Source organism: Gavialis gangeticus, unplaced genomic scaffold (genome assembly GCF_001723915.1).
Source record: "Gavialis gangeticus isolate Ggan-Ray unplaced genomic scaffold, GavGan_comp1, whole genome shotgun sequence".
Classification (NCBI taxonomy): Eukaryota; Metazoa; Chordata; order Crocodylia; family Gavialidae; genus Gavialis; species Gavialis gangeticus.
This window is the reverse complement of record NW_017729029.1, coordinates 5,778,123-5,804,014: the sequence shown is the minus strand read 5'-3', so window position 1 is coordinate 5,804,014 and position 25,892 is coordinate 5,778,123. Positions and strand designations below refer to the sequence as shown.

Here is a 25,892-nt window from a genome sequence, read left to right as displayed (position 1 = left end):
CCCCCCCAAGATTCCACCTCTCTCAAAGGCAGAAAAGAGGCCTCTTGTGCTTTTGTGCCCCACCCTTAACCCTGTCCCAAGGCAGAAAGGATGAAGCAGGCCTGTCAGCATGGTGTAGAAGGATATGTTCCTGGGGTCTCTTTCAATGTGTTCAGGAAGCCAATCTTCAAGGATTCTGGGAACACAGAGGGGACAAACAGAAGTTAATCTTCAGAAATCAGCATAAGCCTGGACAAGTCCCTCCCAATCAATCCCTGTCCATGTTCGTCAGGCCCCCTAGTCATCACTAGACCTCCAAAACTGTCCCTATTCTGTAGAGGTGCACCAAAATTGGATTGGCACCAATAAAAAGATGATTGCATCATAAATTGGCCTGATGTGGCCAATAATTTGGCCGATAAATGCCTGTGCATGCGAGGAGCACAGCCTGGCAGCATAGGGAGCTGAGTGCAGCTGGTAAGTGAGTGACTTAAATATAGAGGGAAGTCTGGGCAATATCAACCCATGGTCATCATGTTCACTGTCCGATGTAAGGCAGACAAATTGGATAGTAGGATTGAAATCTTGGACTTCAAAAATGCAAATTTCAACAAGCGTAGGTCACTAGTAGGGCAAGTGCTGCAGGACCAGGGACTGAAGGCGAAAGGTATCCATGAAGAGTGGCTGTTCCTTAAGGACACGATCCTTGAACCACAAACAAAGTTCATTCCCATGTGGAAAAAGGGTATCAGAAGAGCTGGGGAGCAGGGAAAACACGGCCTCTTAAGAAAGAAGCTTATAAACAATGGAAGCTTGGGGCGGACCCCAAGGAGGACTATTCCAGGATGGCCCACATTTGCAGAGAACAGATAAGACAGGCTAAAGCAGGGACCATTTGCAGGGAACAGAGAAGAAAGGCTAAAGCAGTGAACAAGCTTAGATTAGCAACAGGAATCAAGGACACCAAGGTGTCCTTCCTTAAGTACATAAGGAACAGGAGGAAAACAAATGGGAGTGTAGGGCCATTGCTCAACAACTCAGGAAAGCTGGTTACTGGTACCCAGGAAAAAGCTGAAGTCCTAAATGACTACTTCACCTCGGTCTTTCACCGGACCAAAGGGAAAACCATGACAGGTAGGAGTAGAGGATGAGCACAGTAGGAATAACTGGCTTCCTACTATCACCATAGAATTGGTGTATGACCAATTTAAAAAAATTAGATGTATACAAATCAGCAGGACTGGATGATCTTCACCTGAGAGTGCTGAAGGAGCTGGCAAAAGTCATTGGGGAACCCCTGGCGACACACTCTCTCAACTCATAGCACTCTGGAGAAGTCCCTGAGGACTGGAAGAGGGCCAATGTTGTGTCCATCCACAAGAAGGGCAGGAGGGAGGACCCAGGTAACTATAGGCTAAATCAGCCTAACTTTCATCCTAGGGAAAATACTAGAAAAGCTCATCAAGGAGTCTATCTGAGATAAGCTTGCATAAGGTAAGATTTTGAATGACAGCCAGCATGGCTTAGTCGTGGGCAGGTCTTGCCTTACCAACCTCATCTCCTTCTATGACCAGGTAGGAGAGAGCAGGTTGACATTGTATAACTTGACTTCCAAAAGGCATTTGATCTAGTATCCCACAATGTCCTCACAAGAAAACTGGAGGATTGTGGGCTTAACTGGAAGACAGTCAGGTGGGTGAGAAACTGGCTGCAGTACAGGACCCAGAAAGTCATAGTGAATGGATCTGTCTCATCGTGGTGAGGAGTGGGCAGCGATGTCCCGTAAGGGCCAGTGCTTGGTCCAGTACTTTTCAACATCTTTATTAACAATTTGGATGTGGGGGTGAAGAGCTCACTGGCCAAGTTCACAGACAACACCAAGGTATGGGGAAGCGTGGTCACACTTGAAGATAGCCTACAAATACAGGCGAACCTAGACAGGCTAGCAAGTTGGGAAGATTGAAACCTGATGAAATTCAATGTTGAAAAATGTAACGCGTTCCACCTTGGGACGAGCAACCCCCAACATCTACAGGCTTAGCAGCACCAAGCTGACTAGCATCACAGATGAAAGGGACCTGGGGATAATAGACGACAGTATGAATATGAGCTGGCAATGCAATACTGTAGCCAGTAGGGCAAATAACACTCTGGCATGCATCTTCAGCAAAACCAAGGAGGTGATTCTTCCGCTCTATTCAGCACTGGTGAGACTGCAGCTGAGCTGGAGTACTGAATTCAGTTCTGGGTACCACACTTTAACAAGGATGTGGACAAGCTTGAGAGAGTCCACAGAAGAGCCACCCATATGATCAGTCTTAAAAGGCAAGCCATATAAGGAAAGGCTGAGGGATCTGGGACACTTCAGCTTGAGGAAAAGAAGGCTGAGAGGAGACCTGGTAGCAACTTACCACTGCACTAGGGGAGTACATCAAGAGCTTGGTGAGCAATTGTTCACTAGGGCACCCAAGGGGAAAACCAGAAGTAATGGCCACAAACTCTTGGAAGACTGATTCAAGCTCAACATCAGGAAAAACTTGTTCAGTCAGGGTGTCCAAACTGTGGAATAAGCTCCCTTCAGAGGTAGTGCAATCACCTACTCTGGAAATTTTAAAGAGGAGACTAGATAGTCACCTTCCTGGGGTCACCTGACCCCCAGTTATCTTTTCTGCTTGGTGCAGGGGGCTGAACCCAATGATCTTCTGAGGTCCCTTCCAGCCTTACAATCTCATGAATCCAAGTCTGTTGTGGTGGAAGTGGAGGGGGGAGGGAAGGGGCGTGGAGGGGCAGATCAAGGCCCCTGTGGTGAGGGAGGGACAAGGCAGAGCTGCAACTCATCTGGGGGGCACAGGGCAGTTCCTGCGGCTGTGTGCACCCAGGAAGGGAACTGGGGGGTGGGGATTGTGTCCTGGATCTGCATGAGGGGAGGGTGCCAGGGGGGCTGCAGCTGCAGGCTGGAACCGGAACTGTGCCAGGCTCTTCCCTGGTGCATGGGGGCTGCACCTGGGGCTGGTGGTGGTGCTGGGAAGGAGCTACAGTGAAATCTGAGGTGACTGCAGCTCCCCTCCCCACCCCTGGAGGTCCCCTCCCAGTGCTGCTATCCCTGAGCGTGGTTCCGCAACCCCAAGCGCAGCCCCCCATGCACTGGGAAGAGCCTGGTGCAGCGCCAGCCCCAGTCCGCAGCCTACCTCATCCCCCCTGTGCAGATCTGGCCCCCCAGCCCCAGTGCCCTCCTGGGTGTGTGCAGTGGCAGGAGCCACTCTGCACACCCTGGACAAGGTGCAGCTCCATCCTGCGTCCTGCCCCGCCCTGGCCAGGCACCACCTGCCCCAGCCCCTGCCTCACTGCAGGGGGATGCTGATCTGGCCCACCCCCCATCCACAACAGACTTACCAGCTGCGTGAAGCTGTATTGGAAACTGGATTGGTATCAGCTGATGTGCCGCCTTAAAAATCTGCTATCGTTATTGGCCTCCAAAATCTCTAATCAGTGCACCCCTGCTATTCTGATCTCCCCCACTTGGCCTCACAGAACCACACCCCTCTCCCACCAGGACCAGGACTTACTGAGCGCCACGTAGACGATGTTGAAAGTGAAGATGTAGATGGTGAGGAGTGAGAGCGAAAGGATGAAGAGGTAGAAGTAGCGATAGTTCCTCTTCCCCACGCAGTTGCCCACCCAGGGGCAGTGATGGTCAAAGCGTTCTGTGGGAGTGGGAAACTGATGTCAGCACTTCTAGAGGATGGAAGGGCAGGGAGAGCAAAGCCCTGCCAATACAACTCCCAAGAGCAGCACTGCTGCCAAATGCTTCTGAGGAACACAGTACCAGAAATGACCTCCTGGTTATCAGGGTCAGTCTCTTGATCGCACACAATTCATTCATACATGTTTCAAGGTACAAACTGAGTTTCTTGCCCCCTCTCCTCCTATTGGGAGGCTGTTCCAGAATCTCACTCCCCTGATGGTTAGAAATCTTCTCATTCCCAGCTTAAATTTAACCAAGGCCAATTTATACCCAACAGTTCTTACGCCAACCTTGTCCTTTGGCCTAAATGGCTCATCTCTTTCCCTGATGTTGCTCTCCAAAATACATAGAGTACACAATCAAATTCCTTCTCAGCTTTTGTTTTGCCATATTAAACAAGCCACACTGTTCTAGTCTTCTTTCACATAACAGTCCCTCCATTTCTCTGATCATCTTAGTCTCCCTTCTCTGCACCTCTTCCACTTGGAATTCTTTTTATGAATAAGGGTCATAAGAGTCAAAATAAGGGTCAAAATCTTACACAGCATTCCAGAAGAAACCTCCCAATCTTTCATGGTAACATGAATACTTCCCTTTTCCTACTGGAAATACCTAAGCTGGACAATGGGCAAGGAGCTTCTCTTGGTAGAAAGTACCCTTAGACTGTGATGGGATTAACTCTTCAGGTAGGCAGGATCCTTGGAGATGGAAAACACTTTCTAACTTGCTCCTCCCTGATGGAACACAGAAAAGGCTTCCCCCTTGAGCTGCAGCCTTTGAAAAGTGACAGTTCCAGTCCAGACTGACACTTCCTGCTACAAAGAGAGTTTCAAGACACCCTCCCGTCTACTCTAGAGTGGGAGGGTAGCTATCACTGCAAACCTATATATAGCACCCTGGTGAGAACTCATGCTCTAGTGATTCTAGAAAAAAAAAAAGGGGCTGGAACAGCCCCTCCACAGAGGAGAGAGCTTCAGAGGCACACGAATGAGTAATTTTCAGACTGATATTTGGCTCCAGAGATGTGCCTTCAGCACCTTTCCAGTTATAGCTTAGATGACAGTTTCCAATATTAGTTTCCACAATCTTCGTTGCACCTACTGGACATACGTGTTGCGATGCAGTCCTTAATGACATGTTTATATGCTATTTTCCCCCAGGAGCTGCACCATTCAGTACACAAGATGGTCCTGCTGTGGTGGTGAGGTTAGGGAAGAGCTGTCCAATTTCCTCATGACCAGGGGCCGCATACAGAAGTGGTGTGGTCCCTGGGCCACACACTGTGCCAACCACATGCTTCAGGAGCAGGCCTCTAGGAGTTCTCCTCTCTCCTCACCTCACAGACAGTACTAGCACCACTCTAACACTAACCCCCCAATGTTGCACAAATGGCGCACAGACCCACCACATGACTATGGAAGGTAGAACTGCACGGGCTTCACGGCCTTATGCTGGCCTCTCATGGGCTTCACATGGCTTGCAGGCCACCAGTTGGACTGCCCTGAATTCAGATATGCAATGAAGTGTGCAAGGAAACTTGCCACGGTGACAAACTCCCTGTGCCTGTAAAAGTATCAGGCATACATACTGCAACAATGTTGTGAAGGTTAATTAATGTGTTTGCAAGGCACTAGATGCTGCAGTAACGATACCAAAGAAAAATCCATGCAGAAATTAGTAATGGTCTTCAGAGCAGGATTTCCATAATGTGCAGTAAACACAGGCGCAAGGCCACTCACTGGCAACCAGGATAAAATAGTGAATAGTTGCTCACGTAGTCCACACTGCCTATATTATGCACTGAAAGAGGCAGGAATCCTATGGAAAATGTATTATCTGTTGATTAATCATTTGCATACACACAAGTGGGGAAATTTAGAGTTGAATTAAAGGCAGGCTTAATTGTGACATTTCCTCATTTTTGATTGCACTTTTGGACTTTATAGCTTTAACTTTGTAGCCTAAATTATATATTTTTCTTTAACTTAAGTTTCTTAGGTAACATCTTAAAGTCTCTAAAAAAAAGTCATCCAAAAAACCCTAGAAGTTTAGTCATGAAGCAAGTTTTGGAAACCCACTAGGGTTGGAAACTTTTGATCCATCACAGAACCCTCTGCCATTTGAGTTAAGGTTGAAACTGACACAGCATAATGGGTTGTCATCCTCTATGTACCAGCACTCTGGGGGTGTTGGTGGAAACTAGACATCAATGCTGTGCCAGTGGGTTTCAGATACTTGTTGACAGCACAGGATGGCAAAACTCAAAACCCCCAGTTTCCATTCCAGGTCTGGACAGACCCAGGTCTGCAAGTACACCCTTCTGCAGCATCTCTTCCAGTCTGTCCCTGTCCCAGCCACATCTCCACCCAAAACCAGACAGAGTCTCCATCTCAGGGATCCTGGTTTTCCCTGATAAAAAAAAAAAACAAAAAAAAACCAAATTCTCTGCTAAACCCCCCCAAATCTGTGATTAAGATTAAAGCCCCTCACCCCCACAGCTCCCCCAGCCCTGCTGGTGCCCCTCATTCCCTACCCACAGCCTTGCTGGTGCCCTTCACCCCGCACCCACAGCCCCTGATCCCCCAGCCCAGCCAGAGGGGGCCCCCAGCTGCCAAGGCTACAGACCTGGGTCTGCAGACCCCCGCTCCCACTCCCCCCCTTGCTGTGGACTTGGGCAGGCTGGCTCCCCACCACCACATGCACTCCCAGTGCGGAGCAGCAAAGGAGATCCCTCCATGGCCCCACTATCTCCAGCTGCACTGGGTCATGCCCACTGGGCTGCAGAGGCCCTGGGGGAGGGAAGCAGGACGGGGGCCTAAGCCCGCACCCTGTGCCTGCCCTGGGTATAGATCTGGGAGGGTGCAGGTCCCTCCTGCCCCCTGGGAGTGCATGCAGCAGCAGGAAGCTAGCTGTCTTCTTCCTCCTCCCCCACCACCCACAGTCCCCTCCTGCTCCCTGCTGGGGCCCTGCAGCCATGCATTGCATTCCCAGGCCCCAAGCCTCACCACTTTGAGTCTCTTGTCATCCCAGTATCCAGTCTCAACTCCATGCCCAGGTTCCTCATTTAATCTTTCTCCCCTCATGCCTCCACACTACTTCCCACTCTCCCTCCCATGCTTTTCATCCAGTTCATTTCTCCCCCTACACCCTCCCCCTCAATCTTTATTATAATCTCCCTCCTAGGAGCCCAGTCTCAGTCCAGAGGTTCCCACTCTAGTTTCCCTTACTAACTCCCAATCTCATTCTCCTCTACTCTTCCCCCACCTTGGTTCCAGCCTCTCCCCACTACCCTGGCTTCCAGTTCAAGTCTCAGGTCCTTGTTCCCTTTCCTTTCACCAGACTGGCTTTTCTTCCCTCTGCATTCAGATCAGACCCCTTCCTCCCCACAGTAATTGGGTGGCCATAAGCTCTCCGCTTACACAGGATAGACAGAAATCAGCCCCCCAATACTATGCCAATTCTTATGTCCCTGGTGCTGCAGCATAAGGTATGGCTGTTACTCTGAAGTCTCCCACTGGACAGGGACACTGGGCTCTTTTCCTCACCCACACAGTTGTCACAGATGCTGCAGTGTGAAGCACGGGGAGGCCGGAAGATCTTGCATGTGTAGCAGTACTTCAGCTTCACAATCTGGTTGTTGATTTGGAAGTTTTTAATACGTGGGGGTGGGCGCTGGCCCTGAGGCACACTTCCATTTGTCGCCTCTGAAAGCAAGAGCAAGTCAGGATCAGGACGATTATTTTAGGAACTACTGCCATCCCATCCCATCCCATCCCTACCATGAAGGCCAAGAGAGCCTGCTGTGCCTAGAGCCAATAGCTGCAGCTGTGCTCACTGATTCCAAAGCCAACCTCAAGTGCGTGGGACCTGGAGTGAAGGCAAATTACTGCTAAGACAGGCCTGGGCCTGTGTGCAGAATGAGTTGCAGTCATTCCCCTCCCCAGCTCCTGCTCCCATTACCAGTCAAGAGGCATTCGCGTGCTGCTGCAGGAGGAGAGGAAAGAAGCCATATGAGTTTGTCCCCTCATTTGGGCCAGGCACACAGCACTGGCACATAAAAGTATTTCTAGTGCACACTCCCTCAGCCACCCCATACCGCTGGGGCACTCATCACTTATCAGGTCAGCAGGAGACATGATGTCAGCACACTCCTGACACCAACTTGATAGGCACCAGGCACATACACACACCCTCCTACCCCAAGAGCAGCAGGGAAGGTACACTAGCTCCTCACCAACACAGACTCTGCCGCCTGAAAGCTTTCCACTCACCAATCTCCATTTCAATGAAGGCTGCCTCATCAGGCAGAGCTCTTGGGATCACCCCAGGATCACTGAAGCTTGTCCGCAGAAGCGTGGCCATTGCAAACAAGAAAAGGACCACTGCAAAGACAGGGATGGCTGGAGACAGCTGAACTGCCAGGTATCGACACCTGCAAAATGGAAAAGCCAGGAGATGCTGAATCAAACAACAGGCCCAGGCAAAAATAGCTCCTCAAAAGACAAGGCATTGGACCCCAGACTCAGCCACAGGAGAGATCTCAAACTGTTTACAGGCTGCATTATGTTTGGACAGAGATGGTCTTGGGTCACTGTGGCATAAATATCTCTGGCAGTTGCAGCAACTACTTATGTGGAAAGTCTGGTTAGTAGGGGTGTGTGAAATGGGCTGTATTTGATTTGGATTTGGCCCGAATCGGGGACAGTGATTTGATTAGTTCATTTGGATCACTGTCCCAATTCAATTAGGCTGAATCCAAATCTGAAGATTTGATGCTAATTCAGAGAATCAGTGATTCAGCCAGACACAGCTTTAAATGTTTTTTCTACATACTTCGAGGTACCAGGTGCGCCTTGTGAAAGCTGGGATGGTGGGGTGGATGGCATGTCCCACAGGTGCCCCCCCCAGACTCAGGAGACACCAGTCACTGAGACAGGGGACGAGGGTCCCCTGCGCACTCCACTGTGGACCCAGAAGTAGACTGTTAGTGCTTTTGGTCTACTTATGGGTCTGCTGCCCAGCACGCTGGGGACCCCTCCACGCTCCCGTGGGATGCTCCATCTGCCTCACCATCTCAGTGTTCACGAGCTGCCTGGTACTTTGAGGCATGTAAAAAAACATTTAAAACTGTGTCTGTCTGAATCATTCAATCTCTTCGAATTGATTCAGGGGGTTCCAATTGCATTCAGAGATTAAAGGGTCTCCTGATTCGAGTCGGAGATTCAGCCGCCAAAACAGGCAGAATCTCCGCTTACTCAAATCAGCAACAGAAGCTTTGTATAGCCCTACCGGTTAAGAATCTATGACAGTACCTCCGTAAGTTGGCTGTAATGCAGGAATTGCTTTTTGCTCTTTATTTTGCTTCTGAATCACACAAAAGTGGAGACAAGGGCAACCAGAACCACATAACCAGCCAGCTCTTTCCACAGTTTGAGAATCTCTGTTACAGAGGGGGGCTACACACTCAGAGGTAGTATTATTATTATTTAGATTCATATTATGTCTAGAAACAGAAGCAATTAAAATGGGACTATTCCTAAGAGAAAACCTCACAGGGCTCTGTCTTTTTAAGAAGGCAGAATGTTTGGGATTACCACCTCTGCCCAAACAGTTTTGCTTCCACAACTTGGAAAGCAATTCCTGCAGCATTAACTACAGCCTGTACCCAGTAGATCTGGATTCACTTCTAAACCTTTGAAGTTGTTGCTGAAAAGGGCTTTCAACTCCTCGTAACCTACAGATACAGGATTTGAAACTTCCACAAGCATTATAAGAGCAAATAAAAAACTCACTCAGGAAAAGTTCTCCTTCATACACAACCACCATAACTATCTTGACCTGTCTGGGATACCACCACTTTTTGTCATTCTTGTGGAAGAGGCCACATCTGCCTGAACTACAGGAGATTAAGGCCTTGACTACAATAAGATCTGCACTAGAGTAAGGACATTGGTTTAGTTATATTGGCATCAACGCCCTTTCACCTTCCTCTATGTAAACCAGCTATCCTGGTACAAAACAGGGCTTGGCATAAAAAGAGATGCAACTTCTGAAGTCCTTTAAATGCAGCTGCATTGCCGTGCTTCTCCCCTTGCCTCATGGCACACAGGTGAGTGGGGGGAAGGATGAGCAGATCAGAAAGACTGGATCAGAGCACTATAGGGTACTGGAGGATGGAGCCCTCCCCATCATGCTCTATACAGTATTTGTACGTAACAGGAAACATTTCATTTGCAAATAGTAATGGTTTCATCCAGGGTTATTTTTGGAGCACTTCCACCATTTTCAGAGCACTTTAAAGGGTGTGTACACCTTTCTGCTTCCCCTCTGAAGTGCTTTAAGTGCCACATCCAACCACACCCTCAAACAAATGAATCTTAGCTTGGTAATGATGTGGTTACATACTACAGATTTTCTTAAAATAGCAAAGCCTAATTAGAGAAAATCTATGCTGTCAGCCTCTAATTGGGATTGCATCCCTGAAAACAAGGATAAGGCATTCAATATATCATGCATCAAGGCATTCAGTATATCATGCATCATCCTTGGACATCAGCAGCAAGGAATTCCCAGATTACTACAGCTAGACAGGCTATACTGAAGGACCATGTGAACTGAGAATCATGTTATGTTGTTGCATCAGGTGTAGGGACAATGATTTTCTCAAGCAAAGGACAAGGCACTTTTCATGTCCCTAGCTTGTACTGCCATACTTAAGAATGGGCCATGAACAAAAATAGCCAGCACCTCAAAGTATCAAAATGTTTTTCCAAACTCAAAGGGGCATATATTGTAGTCTCCAAGTCTCAAAAGCGCTTGTGTCCCCCCAACAATCCCAAGGCTGGAAGGTGGGGGTAGCTCCTCCAACAGCTCACAAAGGGGAGCAATGAGCCAGGTGCTTCTAAGATGCCCACTAGAACTCTATCCAAGTACTTGGCTGGAGTGAATATACCTACATGGCAGCACATGGTGCAGGAACTACTGTCTGCTTTTACATACAGGAAATGGAGACACAGAATATATAAAATGAAAAACTAGTCACTATCTCCAAATAGTTTAGTTTAAATCAATCTGGCACCTTCATGGAGGAAGAGTCCAATTAACAGTGCCACTAGCCCATTGTCTTGACCATTCTTTTCCTTCTTCATTCCATGCAAAGATTTCATTTTGTCACAGTATGTGTCAGGGAAATGCACTGCAGCATTTTCAGTGCCTTACAGAGGCAGATATTCAGGAGGAACTCCTTCAGACATACACAGCCTAGCCAAGCACACATTTTGATTGTAAACTATCACCTTTCTTAAAAAGCTAAACATATAGGCATGTATTTCAATAGAAGAAACATGAACTCTGTGGACAAAACTCTGGAACACCCTTAACCTGCCAATGTTAATGTTTATTGTAAAATTTTTTCTGAAAGAATCAAAGACTAGCAAAATTCTGTTACGAATAAGTTTCAATGCCACATCAGACTAAACTGGCAGGACAAGCTCTTTGTTTATGGAACCACAGCACTCCCTGTATGGGCTTCCAGCAGGATTTAAGTGTGATACACTGAATTACACAGAAGCTCCTTCTACCACTTAATCCAATGCATTTGCCAAGTGCATTACACATTTATTGGTATTTGCTGGACAGCAAGAAAATGTTGACTTAAGGTTCTTGAATTCAAACTTCCTTCTCAAAAATCAGGAATAAGTAGGTGTACTGGTCAGAGCCTAGCAAAGCAGAGACCTGGCAAGTTCATCTCCTTTGGAAGAATAGGCAAAACTGTGCACCACACTAGAGACAAGAATTCCATTCTCTGCCTGAAGTGACCTTGTGTAACTTCCCCTTCTCCCTCCCCTTCATTTTTCAAATACCCAAGAATGATAACTGCCTCTTCCTTGGTCAATAAGTGTTATGACGTAAACAGAAATATTAACTTCAGGCTAGCAGAAGGGAAAGACTTGAATTAATTGTTTCCTTGCTTAATCCTGTGCAACCTCCCTCAAAGCGCAAAACTGCATGGTAGAAAAGGGCCCTCACTTTTGCACTACATGGGAATGTAATTCCAAAGAAACTCTAATCATCTGAGCAATAGAAACAAATTCAAATGACCTTGTCTCAACTTGGTTTAGGAAACTACTTTTGAGCTTGGCACTAGACCTCACCAGAAGCATCTCAGAGACACCACTTCTAACATCTCTTGTGGCTTCAGATCCCCATTAACTCCTCAGCTGCAGACAAAACACTCTATAAGAGTATAAAGAGTCATTTGTAGAGTTTAATGAGCAGAGAATTTAGATGACCTTCCATGGTCCCTTTTAGTCATCTGTTTCTATTCTAAGACTGAACTGTCTCAGAATAGAAATAGGGATGATATGACAAGATAGGGAACTCTAATCATACCAACCTGTATGACAGGGAGTCAGATATTGGGGTTTCCAGGTTGGTCTATAAAACACATTTCTTGCACCATGGAAGGCATCTGTAATCCCATACTTCAGGTTTCTGGCTACTTGTCAGTTGGGGTCAGGAAGGAATCTTTCCTCCTCTCATTCAGGCTACCAGTTTTGGGGGCAAGGAGAGTACTCACTTTCCTCTGAAGCACCAGGATATTGGCCACAGCTAAGGCTAAGGGGTTTTGACTGGGGGGTACTGATGCTTGTGCCAGTACTAGGAAACCTAGACGTTTCTGGATAGAGGGTCTTGCTATTCTACTCAGGGTCACACAAATCACCAAGTCTGGGGACAAGGAAATTCCTCCTCCCTCCACAAAAAAGCAAACTGCCACAGACTCCGGGCTTTTTGATTTCCTCTATGGCATAGGGCATAGTTCTTTTCCTAGGGTTTTCTGAATGTGTATTAACCAGCTATTTCTCCATTACTGCAGTGGCAAGACATTGATAGCATCTTGGGCTCCCCTGCATTTAGCTATGGCAGGTTGTAAGGTGTTCTTGGTGTTTAAAATATTGTTCTTGAAGTCGTAGGTGAATGTAGATGTAATCTGGAGACTCCTTGGCTAATGAGTTCCTAAAAAGGCAGAGGACTGAACTCCATGGCCCAGAAATCCCCTTTTGATCATTAACCATATAATATCACGTCTTCCCTGAACCTTACTAAGTCCTTGCCTTGAAATACTTCTTGTAACGCTGAATCAAAGACAAATAAACTAAACAAGAAAAAAATCTTGCTACATTTGCATTTGCTGTCTTTCAATTTCATTGACTCCACTTGGCATTTTGGAGCAGAGAACAGAAACCTCCAATTTCTCTTCTCCAGACCACAAGTTTTTGGCACACTTTTATTATGAGCTCTCAAGTAATACCTTTCCCAAAGGACAGGAATTCTGATCTTTGCACTCTTCATACAAGTTCCCCCTGCTCTCTGGTCATTGTTGGCTGAGTCTACCTAGTGCTGCAGTGTCCTGTCTGAGGGGGTGACCAGCGTAGCAGTAGAGAGAAGCCCCACAACAGTACAAAGTTCTGTGTTAGTCCACCCTTCCTTGCATTCCAACGTCATGTGTGCCAGCTGCAGCTGCAAATTAAACAGAAGTCTCCACAGACCTGCTCCAAATCACATGCAAGTCTCTCTCCCAAGCAGATACAATTAATTTGGAATCTTGTAAGGCAGGGGCTGGCAACACAGGGCACACAAAACCACTAGATCTGTCTGGCCTGCAGAGCCAAGAGGCTTCAGTGGTAGGAGGCTCCACTTCCCCCACCCCCCAGAGGCCAGGCAAAAGCAGCAGTGGCTGGGTCACAACACCAGCCCACCTCAGACTGGAGCTGGGTTACTCCAGTCCATGGCTCCAAAAAGTTGCCAACTACAGATGTGAAAAATCACAAGCAGAGTTTTGACCCCATAAAGAAAAAAAAATGCCAAATAATAGAAGGAGAAGGAGAAGGAGAAGGAGAAGGAGAAGGAGAAGGAGAAGGAGAAGGAGAAGGAGAAGGAGAAGGAGAAGGAGAAGGAGAAGGAGAAGGAGAAGGAGAAGGAGAAGGAGAAGGAGAAGGAGAAGGAGAAGGAGAAGGAGAAGGAGAAGGAGAAGGAGAAGGAGAAGGAGAAGGAGAAGGAGAAGGAGAAGGAGAAGGAGAAGGAGAAGGAGAAGGAGAAGGAGAAGGAGAAGGAGAAGGAGAAGGAGAAGGAGAAGGAGAAGGAGAAGGAGAAGGAGAAGGAGAAGGAGAAGGAGAAGGAGAAGGAGAAGGAGAAGGAGAAGGAGAAGGAGAAGGAGAAGGAGAAGGAGAAGGAGAAGGAGAAGGAGAAGGAGAAGGAGAAGGAGAAGGAGAAGGAGAAGGAGAAGGAGAAGGAGAAGGAGAAGGAGAAGGAGAAGGAGAAGGAGAAGGAGAAGGAGAAGGAGAAGGAGAAGGAGAAGGAGAAGGAGAAGGAGAAGTTGCTTGGGGACTCCACTACAAATCTGTGTGTGAAAAGAGCTCAGGCAGCACAACACTGTGAAGCAGAGCTAACAGACGAAGAATTCTTCTAAGTGGAGTTTGCATATTCAGACTCACAGGGATGTGTCATTTGGCCCCTCTTCATTTTAAATATCCAGCAGAACACACACATGCCCCTCTTACTCCTTTCCTCTGCGTTTCTGAAAACACTTTTTGACCACTTCCGAACCTTCTGACATGTCCTCAGAGCTGGGATTTTATAGGACTCCTAAGAAGTTGGGCGGGGGAAGGGAAGGGGCAGAGGCAGGGAATAATGCAGAGGCCACTTTAAAAAAACTTCTGCATCAAAGAGTTTGATATGAAGCACCCCATGCAGAGGTGGAATTCTGGGAGGCCTCACCAAACAGACATTAGGACTAAAATATCTGATCCAGATACCAAAAGGTAAGGATCGGGAGTTCTGTAAACAAAGTATACAGTGCTTTATACGGCATCTTTGCAGATTTCAACTGGAATAAGCCTAAGGCTTGTTAAGGGAGGAGACATCACTGTGGCAGAAAGTGGGTTCTGATGTTGGTCTGAGGCAGGGGTTGGTAACCCCTGGCACGTGTGCCAAGTGTGACATGCAAGGCCATTTTGCTTGGCACACCACAGTCAGCCCCGGCTCCGGGTAGCTGCTGCCAGCGACAGAGCCTAGGCAGCTCCCAGCAGGGCTTGCAGCATCCCAACTAACTGCTGGGAGCAGCACAGGATCCCGGCTGGCAACAGCTCCCCGGAGCCGGGGCCGGCTGCAGCCAGGAGGCGCCAAACAGCTGTGCCGGGTTCGGGCATCAGTTCCAAACCAATGTGTGCAGGCACGCCTCACAGCAAGTGGTAGGGAGGGGCCCCAAGACAGTGCAGCCCCTGTCTCTCCTCCGCTCCAGGCACAGAGGTGATGAGCCTGGCACAGCTGTTTGTAGCCAGCCCGCTACATGTGCCAGTTTGGAGATGATGCTGGAGCCTGGCACAGCTTTTTGGAGCCTCCTGGCTGCAACCGGCCCGGCCTCTGGGAATTGCTGCCAGGCAGGATCTCGGGCTGCTCCCAGCATTTAGCTGGGATGCTGCAAGCCCTGCTGGGAACAGCCCAGGCTCCAGCAGCTACCTAGAGCTGGGGTAGCTGCTGACAGCCACAGAGCCTGGGCTGGGAGGCAGGGGCACAAGCAGGGCATCCTGCCATGTACCCCTTGCCCCCATTTTGTTTTTCTGCCATGCTGGCACCTTCTGAGGTAGGCATTATGGTGTTTTTCGGCACTCAGGCCAAAAAACATTGCCTACCCCTGGTCTGAGGAATAATACATGCAATCCTATTAAGCCTCTACTCTATGTTTGGCCATTTAGATGAGGAGTGAAGAAATACTATGACCTATACAATTAATTGCATAGGAGAGAGATTATGAAAACAATTTGAAAAACTTCTTTAGATGCTAAGAATACTTTGGCTTATTACATTAGTAGGATCAAAGCAAGTAATATTGACTTCCTTTTATTAGGGTAAGGCTAGAAAAGGGCACTGGTAAAGTGAATTATTTGGCTGATGTGGAATCAAGATATTGTACTACCTTGGGAAGAAATCCAGACCCAAGTTTACTCCTGTGAAAGATGAACAGTAGGTCTGTCATGAGGGCAAGTAGTTCATGTCCTGATCTGGCTGATGGCATGGCTATTCTAAAAATACTCAACAAAAATAGAACAAAAAAACAAAACAAAACAAAATGCAGGCTCAAAAAAAGTATCACAAACTGCATTAAGGCCAAACTGATATCTAATGATGGAGTCAAGTCCTTTACTGTTGGAAATATACAAAAACTCATCCCCTCATAAAAATTTGACTGTAAAAAGGGCAATGATTAAAAGATTTGTGAGCGTGTGATATGCTGCTACAAATACTTCTAGAGGATACAGAAAGATCTGAAAGCTTTAGCCACTGAAGAATATAGTCAGAATAACATCAATGTATCTAAGTTTCTTACTTATCCAAGTCACACATGTAAACCACTAAGATCATAGTATCTTCTTACTCTTTTCCACCATTTGTCAAAACTTGCTGAACCTCTAAAAAGGTACGAGGTTTCAAATGCCTATACCCCATGAGAAGTAGTAAAAGCAAATCTCAGGTGACAACAAGGCTGCAGAATTCAAGACAGTACATCAAGTAACAATGGAAAATATTTGCACATTCCATTAGATACGTGCAAGAGATCTATTCACCAGTCTTCTTTGTCACACTAAAGGGGTTATCACACTCATCATCACAGCTGAATCCTGTCTTTATCACCCTTGGTATGAGGCAGTGCAGAGTATCACCTAAGACATTAACTCAGGGAGGAGCAATTATTTCAGCTGGAGGGCCACTTCACAAATTTTGGTGAGCTGTCGAGGGCTGCATGGGTAGCTCCACCCCCTGGTCGCCATCTTATGGCCCGAAGTCCCACCCCCTAATCCCTACTCTTGGCCACTGGAAGTCCCTCCCTTTGCCCCCCGGAAGTACTGCTTTTGGGAGGGGGTAGTACAGCTTTGGAACTGGAAGTTACACTCGGTCACATGGTCTATGCCAGGGCTAGGCAATGTTTTTTGGCCGGAGTGCTGAAAAAACCACAATGTCTACCTTGTAAGGTGCTGGAGTGCCAGCATGGCAAAAAAAACAAAACTGGGGCAGGGGGCATATGGCAGGATGCACTACATATTAATATAGTTAACAATCATAAATATTTCTTTTTTATGGTAAATGCCAGGTTTTCTAAAAATTCTAAACCTGGTGACAATAAATAAAACTTCAGAGTGTGAGACAGAGAGAGAGGCGCGCGGGGAGAAGCAGGCGCAGGGGGAGGCACTGCAGGTAGGCTGGCTTGGGGAGGGGACAGCTGGAGGAGAGGAGAGGCTGTGAGGGGAGTGGGGGCTGTGCCAGAGCTCCACAGATTCGGGCCACAGCTGGGCCTCCAGCAGCACCTAAAGTGGAGTCTGGCCTGGCCCACACAGCTCCATGGGATGAAGTGCAACCACCCTGTTTGCGAGAGGATGCTGCCTGGCAGGGGCAGGACGTTGGGCTTGGCGGGCTCCCAGCTCAGCCTCTGTGCACACTGGGCACAGCATGAGTGGGGTGGAGTCCCTTGGGCTGCAGCAGGAGCTCCCGGGGCTCCAGGAACAAATGCACAAAGATGCGCACTTACCTACATTGGCCTGGCCTGCCCAGTCCCAAGCAGCCCACAGCTCAGCTGCCGCTTCTCCTCACTGTTGCCAACTCAGCTGGGCCTGTCACATTCTGAGCAGCATGCAGGGAAGCAGTGGCTGGGCCAGCTTTGCTGCGTGCTGCTTGGGATGGGATGGGATGGGATGGACCTGGCAGGGTCAGCACCAGCGAGAAGCAGCAGCAGCTGAGCTGTATGCCACTTCCTTGCATGCTGCTTGGTACAAGCTCAGCCACAGCTTTGCCTCTCTGGTGCCAACCCGTCCTGAGTGGTGCAGAGAAGCAGCACGTGGCTCAGCTGGCGCTGACCCGGCTGGGCCTGTCCCGTCCCAAGTGGCACACAGCAAAGCTGGCCCAGCCACTGCTTCGTCACATGCTGCTTGGGAAGAGATGGACCTGGCCGGGTTGGCACCAGTGAGGAGGAAAAGCAGCTGAGTGGTGCATGCTCCCGCCACTCCCTGGGGCCCCCGCTGCTTCCCACGGCCTCCACAGCAGCTTCCCTCTGCCCCCCTTGCTTCCAGCTTGGCCCCAGAAGCACCACGGGGCTCCTGGGCACTGGGCTGTTCCAGCAGTCCGTTCATCCGCCCGCCTGCATGCAATCTTACCTTACTTTCCACTCAGACGGAGTGGGGACAGGGGGGACGGGACTCACCACTCCAGGGTCACAAGGCCAGAAGCCACAGAGGCTTCTGGTTTGGAGCTGAAGGTGGGAGGGGGGGAAGGGAGTAGGGGCTGGGGGCGGGTAGAGCCAGGCTCCTGCTGCCACTGGCTGCCTGTCATCTTTGAGAGGCAGTGAGGGGATGATAAAAATTAATTTTCTAACATTTTTAGAGGCCCCACGGGCCAGATAGAATGGGCTGGCAGGCTGAAACCGGCCCACGGGCCATATTTTGCCCACCCCTGCACTAACTGGTTCAGAGAGGCACAAACCTTTGCAGGAAAGGGAGGACAGATCTGTTCATCCTTACCGAACTCATGAGAAAGATGTCCAGTGTAGTGAGACTACCCACTCTTGAGCTCTCCAGGAGAGCTGGCTGTACTTTAAAGAAGCCTTACTGAGAGTGCAGGAACAAGCCATCCTAATGTGCAGGAAGACTAGTAGAAGACCAGCTTGGTCTAGCAGGGAACTCTTCAGTAAACTAAATCACAAAAAGGAAGCTTATAAGAAATAGAAACTCGGACAAACGGCTAGGAAGGAGTGTAAGAGTATTGCTCAGGCATGCAAGGATGAAGTCAGGAAGGCCAAAGTGAAATTGGAGTTGCAGCTAGTAAGGGATGTTAAGGGTAACAAGAAGGGTTTCTACAAGAGACGGATCAGGGAAAGTGAGAGTCCCTTACTGAATGGGGGAAGCAACCTAATGACAGAGGATGCAGAAAAGGCTGAAGTGCACAATGCCTTTTTCACATCAGTCTTCATAGGCAAGGTTAGCTCCCACACTACTGCACTTGGCAGCACAGTTTCGGGAGGAGGTGAGCAATCAACAGCAGTAAAAGAACAGGTTCACTAGCCATCATCTTTGAAAACTCATGGTGATCAGAAGAGGTCCTGGATGACTGGAAAAGGGCAAACAATCACCATATTTAAGACAGGGAAAAAGGAGGATTCAGGGAACTCCAGCCTCATTTCAACCCCTGGAAAAATCATGGATTCCTTGAGGACCTGCTCCATTTCTAAGCACTTGGAAAAGATGATTAGGAACAGTCAGCATGGATTTACCAAAGACAAGTCATGCCTGACCAACCTGATTCCCTTCTATGATGAGATGACTGGATCTGTGGATGCAGGAAAACTGGTGGATGTGGTATATATTGATTTTAGCAAGGCTTTTGATACAGTCTCCCACATCATTCTTGGAAGCAAGCTAAGGAAGTACAAGCTGGATGAATGGACTGTAAGGTGGACAGAAAACTGGCTGAAGCATCAGGCTTAAAGGGTAGTAAGCAATGGCTCAGTGTCTAGTTGGCAGCCAGTACCAGGTGGAGTGCCCCAGGGGTTGGTCCTGGGGCTGGTTTTGCTCAATATCTTCATCAACAACCTGGAAGATGGCATAGAGCGCACCCTCAGCAAGTCTGTAGATGACACCAAGCTGGGGTAGTAATAGATACGCTGGAGACTAGGGCTAGGATTCAGAGTGACCTAGATAAGATTGGAGGATTGGGCTGAAAGTCTCATGAGGTTCAACCAGAATAAGCGCAAAGTCCTGCACTTAGGACAGAATGATCTATGCACTGGTACAGACTGACTGGCTGGGCAGAAGCTCTGCAAAAAAGGGCCTGGGGGTTACAGTGGACAATAAGCCAAATATGAGACAACAGCGTGCCCTTATTGCAAAGAAAGCTAACGGCATACTGGGCTGCATTAGTAGAAATGTTGCCAGCAAGATCAAGGGAAGTTGATTATACCCCTCTATTCAGCACTAGTGAGGCCACTTCTGGAATACTGTGTTCAGTTTTGGGCCCCCCCACTACAGAAAGGATGTAGACAAATGGGAGAGTCCAGCAGAAGGCAAGGAAAATGGTTAGGGGGCTGGGGCACATGACTTCTGAGGACAGGCTGAGGGAACTGGGCTTATTTAGTCTAAAGAAGAGAAGACAGAGTGGACTTAATAGCAGCCTTCAACTGCCTGAACGGGGGTTTGGAAGAAGATGGAGCTAAACTGTTCTCAGGTGGTAGCAGATGACAGAATAAGGAGCAACAGTCTCAAGTTGCAGCAAGGGAAATTTAGTTTAGCTGTCAGGAAGAATTTTCTCACTAGGAGGGTAGTAAAACACTCTGGGTAACCTGTTCCTAGAGGTTGTGGACTCTTCATCCTTGGAGTTTAACACCTGGTTAGACAAAGCCTTAGCTGGGATGACCTAGTTGGGGATAGCCCTGCTTTGAGGAAGGGGCTGGTCCCTGAGGTCCCTTCCAACCCTAATTTTCTATGAAAAATACTCTGCATTGTTGGATGGCATAGAGCGGTCTAAAAACATGTAAAAGTTGAATGCCAAATACTAAAACTGATTCTCATAGTAGCCACTCATACAATGCACCAGATCTCTGCTGAACTAATCTAACATTTTTTGCCCTTAACTGATTCCTCTGCACCATGCTGGATACACTAGCCTGGTAACTTGACTTCTTCTTTACACCACTAGTACAAGTATGTGCCTTCCTGCTGGTTTAGGTAATATGTTGCCATTTTGTCATCTGATCTGTGATACCCTGCACAACTTCCTCCTGGATGCAAAATAAAAACAAACAGAGCTAAGCAGATTGCCCTGAACTCTATTATAGTTACATGGAGTATTGCTCCATTATGTTCTTTCCTTGACAACTCTAAATGATCTCAAAAACTGTTATTCCACTGAGATGCATTCCCTACCAACTCTGGGAAGCATCCATTGTGATTGTTAATGATGGAGCTTGAGGCTGAACAAGGATAGCTGAATTTCACTCAGGATGATCAACCTCACAAACGTACTGTCCAATTCATTACTGTCCAGTGTTGCAGTTTTGGCAATCCAGGTTTCACAACTGGATTTATTTACTTCCTTTAGAACAGTGCTCTCCAAAGTGGGGTGCGGGAAGAAAATATTAGAACTTCTATTTAATTTTTTAATCTCATCCTTTTTTAATTTCTATTTTTTGTGTATGTTTTATAATGTACATAATATATTAGTACAGTAGTACACATATATAATTTATAAATAAATAAATATACATATATTGGGGGTATGTGCTCAAAAGATTTTTACTGATAGGGGTGCGCGATCAAAAAAGTTTGGAGACCACTGCTTTAGAATAAGGACAGGCAGATCCAAGCAACTTCAATCATGGCTTGGCTCCTGTCTCAAAAGTTGACACCAATGGAGTCTGTAAGCTTTTCAGTCTGATGTGATGCCAGGGGAAACCTACTTGGCAGCCACTTTGGAACCAGACTAGGAGGAGTCAGAAGGACCACAAAACAGAAAGCACCTGTCTTGCCATTCTTAGAGTAGAAACTAGTGTTTTTTTCCCCTCAGGTCAGATCCTTTAGTGATATCAGAACCGAGAGACTGCAGTCAAAATTTCTTAAAGCAACAAGGTTTGTGGCCTGTTCTGACACTGCTTGGACTTTAAAATGCTTTAAACAGGATATTCTCGCAAGAAGAACCCCAGGCATCCCAAAAACCACTTCTCTTAAGGGCATCCAACACCAGAAAGATTAGTGGACACTAGACAAGACATGCTTTTTAAAAGGCAGGTTTTTTCACCCTCACCTCTAGCACAGAACCAGGAACTGGAACCAAAGACCTCTCTACAAGCTATACAAAAAAGATTTTTTTTCTAAACTAACAACTGATCTATTCTGAGCCTAAGTACTACCAAAACAACATAAGGCACTACAAAGGATCCAAATGCAGGGAGAGTCGCATCTGGCAGCTGCTACCCTAAGTAGTGCTATAAGCTAGGTGCCTTGATGCCTCTGTATTATCACTGTGACCACTGTTGCTTCTGGTATTGTACGACTTGCATGGTTTTCACTCCTAAAGGGGGGAAAAGCAGAAAAGGGTTCTTGGATATTTATGCACTTCAAAGTCTATTTTTAGCCCTTACTGAGTTGCTTATGTTTATTTTCTGGTGATGTGCAGGTCCCTTTGAGGGATTCCTAGCTAGTCTACCATTTTTCCCCCCGCATTAATTTCCTTACTAGCTCCTTGTTTGATTAATAGTTTTCTACACTAATCTGACCAAAGATTGTGAATTCCCCAAAATGGGAATATGTTGAAGAGAAGAAAGCTAGTTTCTCTGTTGCAAACATGGTTCTCATCCTCAACTGGAGACACATCAGCTCTCATAGTGTACTAATATGGGAGACAAGCAGCACAGGCGTGAGCAACTACTTGCTGCAAGACAGTCTTACTGTCAAAAGTGATTGCCTGGTCTTTCTGTGGTGCACTTGAAATGGAAGTTCTAGGGAACAACTTACATAATATTTTCAGCACCATTTTGGGCTGTGCCAATTTCTACGTGGAAGAACAAGTAGGATTATTCCCGAAAGTCAAAGTGATGAACCTGCACCTTCACAAAATGTTTCTATGCCACTCACCCCAATATTTTCCACAGAATGGAAAAAGTAAGTTACTGATTAACAGGGGTGCACCAATAAAAATTTTATTGACCGATACTGATAGCTGATTATTAACCAACCATATCGGCCAATGCCAAACTGATATTTAGTAATAATGAAAGGCATTTTAAGCTACTGACATAAATAACACTTTTTAAATATATAGCATGCTCCAGCAGCCTCCTTTGTCTCGTGTATCAGCATCCCTGCACTTAAAAATGTTGGTGGTGGTGCTTGAACTAAAGCTCATTTTTAAGCATGCCGATACACAAGATGCAGGGACATTTTAATTACACCAGAGCTGTTCTAGTTAAAGCGCAACTCACCCCCACCTCTGGACCTCATGTAAAAGTGCCTGCGCCAGTTGCACCAGGTGGGGCTGGTCTAGGACTGCCTGCAATTAGCTGTGTGGAACCCTTCAGCCCCTGCTCTTCTGCATGATGCCCTCAAACCCCAGCCTGTAATCCAGATCAAGAGGAAGGTAGACAAGTGGCAATGAAAAGGAGGCAGCAGAGGGCTTAGGAAGCATCTCTAACATGTGCCATCAAAACCCAAATGTTGTTATGATGGGAGATGAGGTAGGAGGGATCAGAAAGTTAGTTTCTTTGTATGCTCACACAATGCAGAGTTGGAAAGGGCAGGTGCCAGAAGGAAGAATGGACCTACTACAGCATGTCTGCAGGACTGGAACTAATGGAAGCAAAGCTTGGAACAGGATAGGCAGCCACCAAGGGAATGCCCTTGGGACCTTCAATGAATGGAGGGTCTCAATCTGTTTTAGAACTGTAAAGTGCCATCAAAACTGGCAATCCACTGAGGTTTAGACTTTTTTTTTTTTTTTTTTTTTAAGGAACCTAGAGCCAACTAGCCCCAACAACCTTCACAAAATTATAATAATAGCTATGGAGAGTAAATACTATGTCCACTGTATTCAAGGCAGCTTTGCACACAAGTCTCGCTTCTGATACGAAACGGCCTCTAGAACCTAACAAATGAACACAGCTGCAAAGCTGACTAGACAATCATACAATTCAGAACAGACAGTTCACATTTTGAACAATAAATTTGCTGAGGAGTAGGACCTTTGTGCCAAAGAAGTTCAGACATCTGGGATTCATCTCAGTTCCAACCACAAGCAAGGAAGGTGCTGGGTGTGAATAAAAGCTGAGTTCCTTTCAAAAAGAACTCTGTGCATCTTACCAATGAGCTTGTCAATTGACATGGACAAGGTAAGGGAGATCTAGGGCAGTGGTTCTCAACCTTTTTTGTACCAGGACCGATCTGTAAACATCAATGGCCAGTCTCAACCCAGTGCCCCTCACTCCCAACCTGCCCCCTGCCTCCAGGCTGCAACCCCCCAGTGTGTGGAACAGGGGGTGGGTATGTGTGGAGCATGGGAGGCCCCCAAGCAGCACAAAGCAGCCCTTTGTAGGTTGAACTCTGCCAACCTACAAAGGAAAAGCCATAGTTTTCTCCTTTAAAGGAGAATCCATTTTTAAAGTTTGTTCATAACCCTTTCACACATTCTTGCAACCCACTTTTAGGTCATGACCAGGAATCCAGGTTCTCCATTTTTCCATGGGAAACAGAAAAAACCACAGATTCCCTGTTTTAATCAGAGAAAATGTGGATTTCCCTTTTTAACAGAGAAATCCACAGATTCTGTGCTTTTGCAAAGAGCTCTTGCAGGCTGGCACAGCTCCAGCCTGCAAGAACTGTTTCCAGAAAAGGCAGGAAACTCCCAGCCCTACCTGGAGGAGGATAGAGAGGGGGAAGGACAGGGCCTGAGCCTCTGAGTCAGCCAAGGCTGGGCTCAGGTTCAGACTCGCCCTTCGCCCCTGGATCCTAGAGGTAAGTGGGGCTTGGACTGTTGGGCAGGGCTGGGGAAGATGGTTGGGGGCTGAGGGAGTGGGGGGTGCTGCCAGCCCCTGGCAGCACACCACAGCCAGGAGCAGGGCCGGGGGATGAAGGCAGGGGTGCCCCTCTGCAGAGGGCTTTGTGGGCAAGCAATGCGGGGCACTGTGTGGTGGTGTCCACTATGTGCAGGCTGCACACGCTGCCCGGCTGGCTGGCTGGGAAGGAGGAAGCTTGTATGCAGCCAGCTGCACAGCTCCGTGGGTGGCTCTGCCAGCAGCGACAGCTGCTGCATACACAGCCTCCATGTCACTGCTGCTGCGGAGCCATGCCTGGAGCTGTGCAGCCAGCTGCAGGGCGGCAGCAGCAGTGTGGTGGCAGCTGGGCAGCATGCAGCCATCTCCACCACCATCCCGTGCTGCACGGTGGCCATGGCCGTGACCACATTGCCACTGCCACCCTGCGGCCAGCTGCACAGCTCTGAGTGTGGCTCCGCAATGATGTGGGGAGGTTGTGTAAGCAGCAGCCACTGCTGCTTACCTGTGGGGCTGTGCCAGCAATGCCAGCTGCTGCATACAAAGCCTCCCACAGGCCACCGCTGTCACAGCGGAGCTGTGTTTGGAGCTGTGCGGCCAGCCACAGAGTGGCAGTGGTGCAAGATGGTGGTGGGGATGTCTGTGTACTGCTCAGCTGCCACCACACTGCCGTTCATGCCCTGTGGCCGGCTGCACAGCTCCAGGCATGGCTCCGCGGCAGCATGGGGAGATTGTGTGTGCAGCAGCTGTCATGGCCCCACAAGCAAGCAGCAGCAGCCACCACATGCAAGCCCCCCTGCCCCTGCAGCACCCATCCCTCACCACAGCTGCAGAGCCAGCCTCGGAGCTGTGCAGCCAGCCATGTACGAGCCTCCCCATGCCCTGGGCAGCCAGCTGGGTGACATGTAAGCAGCCCGCACATGGCAGACACTACCACACCGTGCCCCACATCGCTTGCCTGTGAAGCCCCCCGCAGAGGGGCACCCCTGCCCTCAACCCCGGCCCTGCTCCTGGCTGTGGTGTGCTGCCTGGGGCTGGCAGCACCTCCCCCCACTCCCTCAGCCCCCAACCATCTTCTCCAGCCCTGCCCCACAGCCCCCAAGTCCCACTTACCTCTACAATCCAGGGGCGAAGGGCATGGCTCTGTGGTAGCAGTGCTTGCCCGCAAAGCCCCCCCAGCCAACATGCAGCCGCCACCACTCCGCACCAGCGCAGAGCCAGGCAGCCAGTCGCAGGGCACAAATGGCCACTGCATGCAAGCCCCCCTTTCCACCTCCCAGCTGGGCGGCACATATGTGGCCCACACATGGTGGTTGCCACCACATTGCCGCCGCTGTGCCCTGCACCACTTGCCCACAAAGCCGTGCAGGTGGCCATGGGATGGTAGCGCAGGGTGCAGTGGCAGAGTTGCAGTGGCGGCCTCAGTGTGTGAACCCCAACAGGCCGGCTGGCATGTGTGTGGCCTGCAGAGTGGCACCCCTGCCCTCACCCCCTGCCTCTGCTCCTGGGAGTGGGCACAGGGGCATGCTCCCCCACTTCTTGATCTACACCCCAGCACCTTCCCTCCCTCCCCCGCCCCCTCCCGCC

At 48.5% G+C, this 25,892-nt stretch overlaps 1 protein-coding gene across 1 annotated transcript in view; it reads right to left on the bottom strand.

The window, feature by feature from the left end:
* Nucleotides 1–25,892, bottom strand: part of ZDHHC9 (zinc finger DHHC-type containing 9) — a 50,838-nt gene that overhangs the window by 7,518 nt on the left and 17,428 nt on the right. The window contains exons 3-6 of the mRNA XM_019521153.1: nucleotides 7,996–8,156; nucleotides 7,270–7,428; nucleotides 3,546–3,683; nucleotides 127–175 (exon numbers count right to left, since the gene is read on the bottom strand). Of these exons, the coding sequence (XP_019376698.1) occupies nucleotides 127–175; nucleotides 3,546–3,683; nucleotides 7,270–7,428; nucleotides 7,996–8,156 (507 nt within the window). The remainder of the gene's footprint in view (nucleotides 1–126; nucleotides 176–3,545; nucleotides 3,684–7,269; nucleotides 7,429–7,995; nucleotides 8,157–25,892) is intronic.